At 38.3% G+C, this 12,827-nt stretch overlaps 1 protein-coding gene across 4 annotated transcripts in view; it reads left to right on the top strand.

Moving 5' to 3' along the window:
• Camk2d (calcium/calmodulin dependent protein kinase II delta) overlaps positions 1-12,188 on the top strand; it is a 249,279-nt gene extending 237,091 nt beyond the window's left edge. For 2 of the 4 annotated variants that reach the window (XM_028760370.1, XM_028760373.1), the window contains 5 exons: positions 2,015-2,090; positions 5,525-5,619; positions 7,416-7,644; positions 8,770-8,858; positions 10,059-12,188. In XM_028760370.1, the coding sequence (XP_028616203.1) occupies positions 2,015-2,090; positions 5,525-5,619; positions 7,416-7,644; positions 8,770-8,836 (467 nt within the window). In that variant the 3' untranslated portion in view covers positions 8,837-8,858; positions 10,059-12,188. Of the gene's footprint in view, positions 1-2,014; positions 2,091-2,344; positions 2,699-5,524; positions 5,620-7,415; positions 7,645-8,769; positions 8,859-10,058 lie in introns of those variants that run through there. The other 2 variants (XM_028760371.1, XM_028760372.1) reach the window with 2 other exon arrangements.
• The last annotated feature ends 639 nt before the right edge of the window (positions 12,189-12,827 follow it).

Here is a 12,827-nt window from a genome sequence, read left to right as displayed (position 1 = left end):
TCTTCCCCCCTCCCCTTCCTCTTCCTTCTCCTCCCCCCCTTCTTTGTTAGTTTTAAAAAATTGGTTTTGTTTTCAAATTATAGTTTTCCAGCCAGCCTATAACTTACTGAAAATGTTGCTAGTTTTAAATGAGGGGTCTCTTGTGTAGGGGAAGCCTTGGAACCCACAGTGCTTACACTCTCACTTCTGAGCAGCTTCTTACAGTTGTCCTTCATAATCCAGAATCAGGTTAGCTATCATGGGCCTTTGCCAAAGCCTCACACTGCCAAGAACAGACGGATGAATCACCTGTTGCCTAACGCAATTGAATGTGCAGCATCCCTTCTACAGAATTATCAGCTGCCACCACTCCATCAGTACGTCCTGAGGACAGCTATATTATTCATATGGTTTAATCAAATGAAAAGAAAACCCAGATATTATAAGTGTGTAGAGGAGCTAAGAAAGCCCATGATCTATACTTTCATACAAGTGAGAACAGACGCAACTACTGTGAACTATAATCGTCATCCATTTACATTCTAAACAGTTACATAGTTAGTAGCCATTATATAGACAGATCTTGCTATCATTTTATGAGGTCCCTGACTGTTATATTTGTTATTAGATAGTGTCATATAGTCTTAATAGAGTCAAATTAGTTTTACAGATTGTTTTTTTAATAAGAAATGACTTCATTTAGGTAAATGGGATCTTGAAAGTAAATGCAAACTTTAAATTTCTGCTAAAACCTGAAGAATATTTTTTTAAAAAATTCAAATTGGTTTTTGCCATCAATAAAGAGTTAAAAGCAAAGGTTAGCATCTTCATGAGCAACATAATGTCAGAATAATTACAAGTAACTTTGTGACCCTAGTCTGAAAGCTTAGTCAACTGAATGTTTGAACATAATTTATATTTAAACATAAAAATATTAATGTTTAGACATAATTTTGTGACTAAAACAACCAACATTCTTAAATTAAGAAAATGTTATCCATAGTCTCAACTGATCGGACTCAAAATTGTATTTAACATCTATTTTATTGAACAAAGTTTTCTTAGGCAACACAAAGAAATAGCATATTCTTTGCTCGCAAAGGACTTTCTATTTAAATAGGAGGACACAGTTGACACAGTGCACAAAGCTTAAGAGCAGTCAAAAAGCAATGTGCTTTGTTCTAAGGTGTCAGGGATACCCCAGGGGACAGTGCAGGAACTGCAGGTATTTAAGAAGAGGGAAGAAAACTTGAAGCAGGTGCAACTGGAAAGAAATTTGATGAAGAGGTGATATATGAGCAAGACCAGTCACTAATAATTTTACCAATTGTTAAATAGGAAAAGACACTAATTATGTTTGATATTTGCTGGGTTTCATAGATTTGCAGGGGGTGCCATCTTCTTTTTTGGGTGGTGCATTGCCCAAATTTGTAGCACCAGTTCATATCAATTTAAAGAGTTTGCTAAAGGCCATTTATCTAAGTAACATGGCCTAACCTCATTTTGATGTCTTCTTCTAGAAGGGCCAGGCAGACTCAAAGAATAAGAAGCCAGTAATTGCCTGATATTGAATACCTTTACTATGAAGCTAGGTGTTTGTTCTCTGTTACTTTCTAGAACCTAAAGTTTTCAGTAGTGCACTTGTTAATAGAGAACAGAAAAATGTTAGCAAAGCCAAGGTGATGAGGGTAGCAAGGGCGAATTCAAACTTCTGGGTGCCTGTTGTGTGTGAACAAAACCAATGGAAGGGAGGGGTGCCTCCTGGAGGAACCTGGGAGCTCTGTTGAAATTCAGATTCTGAATCTTCTGGTCTGGTATGGGACTTGGATATCTGTATTTCTAAGTACTCCTAGGAGAGGTAGGTTTTGTTGCTCTCCCATTTTGAGCAATAAGATTATGCAAAAAGGACCAACCATTTTCCTCTAGGTGAGATAGGCCCTATGATACTTGCATTAGGCAAGGCAGCTGTATTATTGACTAGCATCTTATGTGGCCTTTGGCCTTTGTTCTCACCTGACTCTATCTTTAATTTTAGCGCGAAAGCAGGAGATCATCAAAGTCACTGAACAACTGATCGAAGCTATCAACAATGGGGACTTCGAGGCTTACACGTGAGTAGTAACAGAATGGTTTGCATCAACTTTATTTCCTATGCCCTTGTATTTTTCAGCGTGGCTGAAGTCCTGCATATTAAACCCCTGCTTTACCATGCTGACAACAGTGTTGTCTCATATTAATAACAAGGGGTTCTGGAAAGAAATAACTTGTTTATGATTTCAGAGAGATGATTCAACTTCTGTTCTAAAAACTAGGAATGACTTTTGTGAATGATTTTTTTTTTGTAATCACCCACCGTTCTGAGCAGAAGTAAGGCATCAGAGAAATTCATGCAGGCAAAGATCTAAAAAGAAAGAAAGCAGAGCAATGGGATTGGAACAGAGAAAGATCAGAGATGGTGATGCCAAGCGTCGCTCCCCCTCAACCAATGATGCTCAACTTCACCTGGAGTGTGGTTTTGTATTACGAGAAGTTTTGACTCGAGAAGAGGATTTTATGCTTAATTTAAATAGTTATAGATTTCTGGATTACATTTTGTGTAAAGAAATCACTTTGCTGGAGGAAAAATAAAGCATTTTATTTAAATAAGGCATGAAGGGTCATTCCAAAGCTATTTGGGGATCTAAATCCGTGTGTGTGTGTGTGTGTGTGTGTGTGTGTGTTTCCTTACTACATAATTCCACTGTATGAAAATGTTAAATGCAGAAGAAAAAGAAAAAAAAAGGAAAGAAAGGGGAATTGTAATCCCTAATTAGAAAAATCTTTCTAAGTTTAAAAGCAGGATAAGTGATCAGAAATGAGAGATAAATTAATTTCCTGACTGATAAAATTGGTATACATTGGTATACACCACTAATTTTCAAAGCCCACATCAGAACTAACAGAGAATCAACTTAGAAAAGAGTTTGCAAAATGTGTCAATGGTTACCTTTTATGCTGAGTGGATAAGATTGGAAAGACAGAAAATGGGCAAAGGTTATAAACTGACCATTAGCAGAAAAAAAAAAAACATAAGTAAAGTGAATGTAGCACAGTCATGTCCTCTATTGTGCATAAGCAAAGCCTGTGATAGACTAAAGCCCTCCGAAACCAAACACTCAAATAAATCCACCCCCCTAAAAACTATTAGACTGAGGTTCACTACCCAAACGTACAACAATGGGCAATGTAAAATGGAGAAGAGAGTCACTGAATGTGGAGACTGAATGTGGAAGCTAATCCTTGTAGATTAAGTGTATGTACCTACAAACACATGCATGTACCTGAACACATGTAGGCATCAGCTCTTCGCTATCCCTAATAAAGTATACTTGATAAAAGAGACAGCAAAGGTCAGAGTTTGGATCCCTGTTGTCACAGACAACAGCTGCCTTAAACTGTGGCTGATAATGACTCTGTGCCATAGAGATTGTTCTTTTTATTTGTTTGGCCATTATAACCTTGTTCACCCTCTGTGAGTCTCCAAAGAATAAAAAAACTCTTACAAAGCCCCTTTGGCGAGAGCTGTGTCTAATGGAAGACAAAAGTTGTGTTTTGGTTTTCTTTCATGTACAGAGTGTAATTGTGACCAGGAGATGAGAGGTATTTCCTGCTCTCACACAGTTTAAAGTGGACTATTTAAATAACTCAGGGTCTTGAGAGCACATCACCTGACCTTTGCCTAGAGGAGCCTGCTGTTTGGCTTAGAATTTTATTTCCAGACCTGGGGATGATCCAATCTGAGTTCCATTCTAAAGCTTTCTAGGTTGAAGAGTGTATTGGTGAGGCTCTGTCAGCTGGTCGCTAAGCTTTGCTCATAGCTCCACCCCCAACCAGTATGTCCAGAATACTGCCAGTCTCTATCCACACAGAGCATGTGCAGCGAATGGATGATAGATATATGGGTTCATAAATGATAGCTATAGACAGTAGGCAGGTAGACAGAAGATAGCTAGAAGACAGATAGAACATAGATGATAGATAAATAGATAGATAGATAGATAGATAGATAGATAGATAGATAGATGAAAGAAAGAAAATGAGAATACTTTCTAATACATTGTCTCTTTGCAAAGTAAGTTTAAATCTTCATTGCAATATATTAAAAACCTCTGAGCCAATGTGAGGGAAGTATAAAATTTGGATTCACAAACCGATGACTAAACCATATTTATAGAGGAAATAATAACACCTGGCAGAATAAATTTCTGTTGCCATAGGAACATTATTCTTCCTACTTCACTCCTTAGGAAGAAATTATATATATTTGACTTCAGCTTTAAAATACCTGCCCAGCAGGCAGCCAGAAACAAAGTTCATTATTTCCCCTCTACCACCTCCTTCACCGCAAAGGAAAATTGCTTTGATTTGCGACCTTAAAGTATTCTTCCAGGCTTCCAGCTCTGCAGGGACCAAGGTTTCCAGGCTGGCCTGAAACCCATGCTATGTATGTATCACTATTTTTGGTTTACCAGGACCATATTCCATGAACTAATTTGTTACACTTTGAAGAACCGTAGGAAGATAGGCTTGCATAATTGTTTTTCTGATGAACAGTTAAGAAAGTCTCTCTCCTATATTGAAAATGTCCATGTATATTTCTCCTTTGGGATAAATCAATAAATTAACCAAAATCCTTTGCTTTAGACTCAGGCTCCTTGCTGTCCCACCTCCTACTCAGTACTGTACACATACCTGCAAAGCTCTTACTCATTCTTAAAAGCCCAGCCCCAATTTTCTTCCCTTCCTTACTATAGCATTCCTGTCTGCTATTATCTACCCTGAAGCACTTTGCATTAGTCTCTGTTTTAGTATCAATGAATTATAGTTACTTGCTTATCTAGGTTTTTTTTAATGGTTCTCTATTGAATAAGTAAATTTCTCCAAATAAAGCCCACTGGTTTCTTTGGAACAGCTTAGTGTTGTATACTCCTTTGTTAAATTCTGCTTCTAGGATTAAAAGGAGAACTACTGTGTCCATTTGAATCACTTATTAATTTTCTTTTGAATGTAAAATTATCTCTAAGTATATACTCAATGTAATCATGTGGATATCACCAGGAAATTCAGATAAGCATCCTATCTTTCATGTTAGCTACAATATGGGTATTTGAGGAGAGTGGAAAAGATGGGTCTCTCAAAGATTGTCCCAAAAAAAAAATTCTTCAAAATGTCTCCCAAATGTCTTCAACTTTGAGAAGATTTGAAACGTAAGGACTTAAGTCCAACGTTAGAAAACTGAAGAATTGTCTCTGGAGGCTAAAAAGTAAGCATCTTACAGAGGAGCCGACTGTGCTTGGACCCGTTAATTTAGTTGTGTGTCTCTGTGAGTTTTCTACAAAATGACATTTTGGACTCTGGTCTTTGACCTACCTCATCAAGGTCCATTGTAGAAATTTCCTATTTGGAGACTTTGTAGAGTCTCTTTCCTTCACTGACTGAAAACAAGAATGCTTAGCACTTTTGCTGGGAGCACATTTCCTCATGCATTTTTTTTTTCTTACTGCAGAAAAATCTGTGATCCAGGCCTCACTGCCTTTGAACCTGAAGCACTGGGCAACTTAGTGGAAGGGATGGACTTCCACAGATTCTACTTTGAAAATGGTATCCATTCCAAGCTCCTTACCAACGTTTCCTTGAATATCTCCCACGTTTGCACACTCTTTGGATCTTGCTTTCGATGGGTGTTTCCACTGACAGTATGTCCACTGTGGAAACTGTTCCTGTTTGGAACGGAAATATATGTCCTTCAGACCTAACAGCTCATTGTGTTTTGAAAAATGTGAAAACAGCCATTAAGACCCAGTGAAGGAACAATATATGCTATATTATGTGATGAGCATTATTACTTGGAAGTTTTGTAATACTGCTGATAAGGGGAGAAACCACTGCCTTGATATTCACAGTGGATGAGCTCTGATGAAGGTCTAATAGTCAGTCTAAGAATATGATAGGAAGATGAACAATCAGTGAGTGTTTCCACTCAGATTAATGTTTTAGTAGCTCAAAGGAAACCTATATCTTTCAGGAAGCATACATATTTCCAAAGTGGTTTCTGCAAGTTAGAGAAAGAAGTTAATAAATACAGGTAAAACCAAGCCAAAGGAATCCACATTAACCAGGAATTCCCTCTAGCCTGAAACTTTCCGTTGTATTACCATGGGCTGTGATGGGAATTTAGTCTTTTTGCCATTAGATCCTGTTGAATTAAGGAAGAATTGTAATGATAATTAGGGTAATTAAGTTTACTTGTAGTAATTAAAAGCATTGACAGGTCTGCCTTGCATGGGTTTTTAGTACATGAGTTTCTCTTTCTTGTATGTGTTAGCTGTTTGCAAACAAGCATCAGTAGTTAATGGTAAGTTTGTGTTAACCAAGCTGGGTTAAATCTTTTCATATTCTGTATATTCCAGCATTGTGATGGAGGCACCTCATACTATCTCCACCACCTGTTAATCAATGCAGTTTTTACCTCTAGTAAAATAGTTTATTAATCCATTAATATTTCTCCCATTTCAATATTACAAACACTATGCACTGTTATTTTCCATAAATGCATTCTCTATAATGAGATATTCTTTTTATGTAAATAACATTTTGAATAATTTGAGTAAGTGTTGTCTTGAGAATAAGACTCATGTTTGGGTAAGAGCTGAAGTAACTCAGCTTACTCTAATCTACAAAACGCCATCAATAGGAATTGTGTCCAAATCTATAAACCTCTTCATCAAGTTATTAGAATGGGTATGACTATTATCCAAACACCAAAGGTTGGAGTCTAGTAAGGAATATGTTTTAATAACTGGCTGGTGAGAGCCAGCTGCTGTGTGATCAAACAATGGATTGTGGATTTTGACTAGCTGACCATACATAGATTACGACTATTGACGAGTCACAGGATGTAATGCAGAAACAAATCGATGCAGGGAAAAAGTGATTTCTAAACTCGATAATTGAGATATTTCTCTCATCCTACATCCTAACTACAAAAATACCACCTCAAGTCATCCTGTTGAGTGTCCCAGGAGACCCTTCACAGAAAGACAAGAGCTGCTCAGTGACCTGGGTTTCTCTAGCTCTCTTCATAACATGGCTTCTGTTTCTAGCCCTTTCCCATTATAAGTAAATATAATGCATCTCTGTAGCTTTTCTACCTAATCAATCAACATCCTAGAGTAGCACAAGTTGCCTCTATAGGACCTCAAAGAAAATAAAGGTTATCTATGTTTGTTTCATTGGTTATACTTTATACAATACCCACACTCAGTTAGTGCAAATAGATTAAAGAGTTAAGGCATGAATGAATACCATTCCTCATGAATCCCAACTTGAAGTTAATCTTGATTTTAGCTTACTTTATATAAGATCCTAATGTATGTTCTTACATTGTTCTCTTTCAGCTTTGTCCAAAAGCAACAAACCAATCCACACTATCATCCTGAACCCTCATGTTCATCTAGTAGGGGATGATGCAGCCTGCATAGCATACATTCGGCTCACCCAGTACATGGACGGAAGTGGAATGCCAAAGACTATGCAGTCAGAAGAGACTCGCGTGTGGCACCGCCGTGATGGGAAGTGGCAGAATGTTCACTTTCATCGTTCGGGGTCCCCAACAGTACCCATCAAGTAAATATTCCTAGGCTGTCATCCTTTTTTAATATGCCTTTGATGGTAGGCAAATTTAGAAAGCAGTATTTTCAAAGTGAATATCAGGTGTTATAGCATGTTTTCATCTCCTTAACCTTCCTCAGATGTCATGTTTAATTTCCAGTCAATAATCAAACAGATACTCTCAACACATCTCTTAGGTGCCATTCCTGTGCTAGATGCAGACAGAGACAAAAAGATATCTTCCACAGGAAATACATATTCTGATTTAGAGACCAATTAATCACTAACACCATCAAAAAGCTAAGCTATATACTTAACTTTAGAGTTGGATGCAATCAACAACCAGTATACCAAAGCATCCATACTTTATATGGAAGACTGAATGCTGAACAAAATGTATTTGGAGATACAGAAATGGAAAGAGAATGAGGGGAAAGAGTCCAAGCCCGGAGAACACCAAGGAGTTACAATGCTGGAATGTTACAAACATTAGGAAAGAAGGCAGAACACTATAGGCAGGCTAGCTGGAGGACAGGGGACTGATGGGAAATCATTTGTATCAGTAAAAATGGGATGAGCTCAGAGCAAGGAGGGAGAATGAAGTTGGGTGAAGCCTGGCCCACTGATCATCTCTTTTCAGGATCCCCTGTTAATATTGGAAGATGTTAGGCGAGGAGCCTTAGTTCTTACAGCCATTCCACAGGCTCCAGCAAAGCCATTGTGATTTCTCAGTTTGATGGTAGTTTACCAGCCACAGTGATCTTCAAAGGTCTTCTAGGTCATTTCAGTCACCGCATAGCACTGTTGGATATTCAAAAGGAGATAAAAAGGATCAATACAGACAAAAAATAAGTTCCAATAACAACAGCAAAAGGTTAAAACAGATTCCCAATAGCTATGTAATCAAGAGGAAGACACAAAAGGAATGGAGGAAAAACAAAATAAAGCTTGTCAGTGCTTCTGTGGTTTTTACCCCAAAGAGGTACACCACAAATTTCCAGCTATTGGAAAAGGGATGGGTGCAAATGTATTGGGCCAGGGGCTAGTTTTCTCACATTTCTCTTAAGTGTTAAGGGATAAAGCCTATTTAAGAAAACTTCCTTTTATGCCAGGTGGCTTAAATGGGGCTTCTCTTAATAGGCCACCCTGTATTCCAAATGGGAAAGAAAACTTCTCAGGAGGCACCTCTTTGTGGCAAAACATCTGAAAACCATTCACATTTGGGTCTTGTAAGTAGCATCCTGCCCCACGGTTCTGTGCAATGGGGGCTAGAGCTGGAGAAGCTGCATGGCTGGGTTCTTCCCCTTGTGGACATTCGCTCAACAGTCTACCCAGGGAAGCACACTTGAGGTCTTTGAAAAGCCATGGTAGCTTTGCATGAGTCCTCAGTTCTAGTGTTCGCTTTATAGTATCACCGCTGTTGGAGAGCTACCAAACACCAAGAGGAACTTGTTTTTCCCCCAATAGCTGGATTGCATCACTTTCGCATCCTGGAGTTCTCACATCAAAAGCCACTTATATCTGGGTTCATGAGGACAACTCTCAATTATCCAGAGCAGTTTCTATTAAGCTTTGAAATCCTTTGGTATCTCCCTGTCTTTTGGAAGTTGCAATTTCTGTCACCCATCGGCTGGGGTTAGTATGTACATAAGCTCACTGGGTCTGGCTGAGTGTAATGGTGCTAGCCCAAGAGGGCAGACCACAACAGCAAGTCCAGCTGACCTTGAAACATCACAATGCCATTCATGATCACTGACAGTGAACCACAGTGAAATTCATCTCTGCGTTGTTGTTCCAAAAGATTTGTGTCTTAAATTGGGATTAAGGTACAGGCATGACTAGGTGCCACTGTTTATATTTTCCCCATGCCAAGATGGAACAGAGATTTCAAGAAATGGTGCTTTTAGCTATTGCTTTAAAGAACTGCATAAGAATAATCCTGGTCTATGTATTTATGAGACTATATTCGTTGTTGAACTGACTTTTCATTTTGATTTCCCTAGGAATTTAAGCATAAGGAACAAAAGCATAGGGTGAACTTGAACTTTAATTCTGTTTCAACCAAATATTGATATGAATTCATTAAATTTATCTAGTAAATATGGATGCTTAAAACATATATTTAGATTTAATAATGCCATTGTAGCTGCAGTCCTGTCTTTTGTTTTATTTTTTTTCAGCTTCGCTTTGTTTGAACAAATGGATACTATTGATTTCCCTAGTTTAGTCTTGGTTACACATGTTTATTTTATCTTGGAAAGATCACAAGCAAAGATCTCATGCAAAGTATTTCCAATCTGAACTTCAGCTAAGCTATCAAATCATGCCCTAGTATTATCTGTGGCAAAAAAAAAAAAAAAAATAAGGGTGAAATTTTATATGTAAAAAAAATGGCGTAATTTATTTTTTCCTCCTATTTTCCCTTTCAGCTAATTGTCAACAGTGCCACTTCTTCATTCTGTCCTCAAGGCACCAGGCGGGTGATCCTGGGATGTCCTCTCCTCTTCATGCATGTTTCTGAGTGCATGAAGTTGTGAAGGTTCTACGTGTAATGCATATGTGACACGTCCTCTTATCATGTGACACGTCCTCTTATCATGTGACACATCCTCTTATCATGTAGTCCTTCCTGGACATTGTTTACACTCCGGCTACCGGATGTGGTGTTCTGTGCAAACTTCAATCGCTGTTGGCAAATGATAGAGGGGGCTCAGAGAAGAAAATCCCACAATCCTCCAAGTTCAGCTGATCCATCAGGTTTCTCTGTGTATGCCAAGATTCAAAAGACTTAATTAACATTACTGTTCTATGACTGACAGTGTGTAAGAGGAAAGGAAATCTTTCAAGAATGCTGCCATTAATCTGTTTGGGCTTTTCATTGGGATTTTGGGTTTGATTTTTTTTTTCACTTTTAAGGCAAATATATGTCTTCAGTTCCTGGTGTGATCCTGGTAGAAATGAATGGATGGCCTTTCTCTGGAAGTGTTGGTGTTGGATAAATGGATGGTTATGTGAGCAAACTCCTGTGTGATTGTAGGAGCAAGAATCATTCGGTGTTCTACCATCAAAGCCATGTTGACTTGGGTCAAACTATGTAGACTGGAAAAATTTACATCATTTACTAGTTTGATTGTTTTCAGATAGGCACAGTTCTGGTGAATGCGTGGCACTGATTTTTGGTTTTTCTTTCTTAAATCTATGTTCTGTTTTCATTGTATACTATTCACTCCTTTTCTTTGTATTTGTTTTATTTTTCCATTCTTTCTTTTATCTTTCTCTCCTTTGCTTTCTCTCTTTTGTGTGTTTATCTTTCATTCTATAGCTGGTAGTGTGTAAAAACAGTAACATTTGCATATGAAGTTAAAATAAAAATCAAGGTCTTTTAGAGGATGCTAAAACTAGCACTTCCGGTCCCTTGGGGCCATGGAGTTGTTAGATTTAAGTCAATATTTAAATAAAAGAAGAATCAATTCAATTTAGGCTACCACTTGTGTGTAGATATCCTTGCTATGTTGAAAGTGTTGGGACTGTTGAGACTTAGGCTAACAGCAGTAAGAGCCTTCTACACGATCCTAGTTCTTCCCAACTAGAGAAATTGAAGACCAAGTGGAGGAGGATCAGGGTGGGGTACAAAGCACTTGTTTTGGACCTTCCTGAAGCAGAGGGCGTTTACTGCCTCACTTTCACTAGCTAGCCACGTGAGGAGTGCTCTCCTGCCTCCTAGAGGTTGAACTTGATCTTTGTGACTCAAGCAGTTCCTGCTTCTCTCTTGAGTCCCAGTAGCATCCTTCTGCCAGGAGTTAGGATGTGTCCAGCTTAAAACAAAGAGGAAAAGGAAATACCCCAGTTTGCTTTTTGTTTCTCGTTGGTCCCTGGGAGGCTGTTGTTCTGCGCTGGACAGCTTTATGGTGCATGGAATCTCCATCCACTTTACCTCCGCCATAGCTTCTCACACTTCTTAGAAGCCGGTTTTTAAAGCAGAAGCAAAAAAAAGCAAAACTAAAACACCCCCTTCCCCCTCCTTCCTCATTTCACCTTTTGGTGTTGATTGCTCATCACTTTAGATATATTGTTGCTAGTGAATGTATGATAGATGGGTTGAAGCTTTTCTGATAATTATCACATGATTTAAAACAATATATATTTAAAGCGAATATATACAGTAAATGTATTGAGCCGTGTTAACCTGCCAATGATATCTGTGAAAAACGTAATGGCCTCACTTTTCCCTTTTGAATTTCTTTTACCTTTCTGTGAAGCAGCTCTGCGTGGCATACATGTATTTAAAGACACAAATAGTGGTAGAACGGTTTTTTTTTTTACACTTTTAACTTAGCATGTGGTGTTGAAGTATTATCATAGATCCAGTTTGTCTTCTGCACTAAGATGTGAGGAAATCGTGATTTGTTCTCTCCAGCACAGTGGAATTACACCTTCATCATCTTCTATTATTTGGAAAACACTGCAGTTTACCATGGGACACTGTATATATTTCTTGCCGTAATGGTAAATGACTGATTGATATATTTAAGAGTTAATAAATTTGTGATTTCTGCTGACATTGTGTCCATCTTTATTTCTTAAGAAATACTCTATGCATGTGTGATGCTGGCCACTGCCAAGGACATTATGTCCTGTCCTGCTCTCCTTCCATAAACCATGGCAAGCTGTTTGTTCTCTCTTTACTCAACCATGCTGTCTTTCCACAGAAAACTTAGCTGAAAGGAAAGTAGTTGGTGGCTAAGTATCCTAAAAGCTTCTAGATGTACACTCTTCTATCCATCTCTTACAGGACTGCTAAAATGTCCCTCCCCTAACACAAATCTGCCAGTCATCTCCAGTACTTAGCAGCTACCCTATGACTCCACAACTACAGATTGCTAAGGCGCCATTAGTTAAAGCACCACCTACTATTTCTTATGTTCATTCATGTGACTTACTTTCTTATCTAGAATGGTCTTCCTTTGTTGGATTAACCCAATCTTTAACTCATTTTCTGAGGTCCAGAGTAGTGTTGCACCTCCTCCAGTGAATTTCCTTGGCAGCTTCTAGGCTTGTTTGCTCTGTCATGGCTTGCATGATAGTCTGCATTCACTATTCCTGCATTATTTTGACAATATATTTTTACATTATCTTTACTGTAGTAGGAAAGTCTGCAGAGATGCGAACTTTGCATTCATGATTGTACCCCTACAACT

The sequence above is a fragment of the Grammomys surdaster genome, unplaced genomic scaffold, assembly GCF_004785775.1.
Source record: "Grammomys surdaster isolate TR1022 unplaced genomic scaffold, NIH_TR_1.0 126531, whole genome shotgun sequence".
Classification (NCBI taxonomy): Eukaryota; Metazoa; Chordata; class Mammalia; order Rodentia; family Muridae; genus Grammomys; species Grammomys surdaster.
The sequence above is the reverse complement of the archived record's forward strand: the minus strand, read 5'-3'. Positions and strand labels throughout refer to the sequence as shown.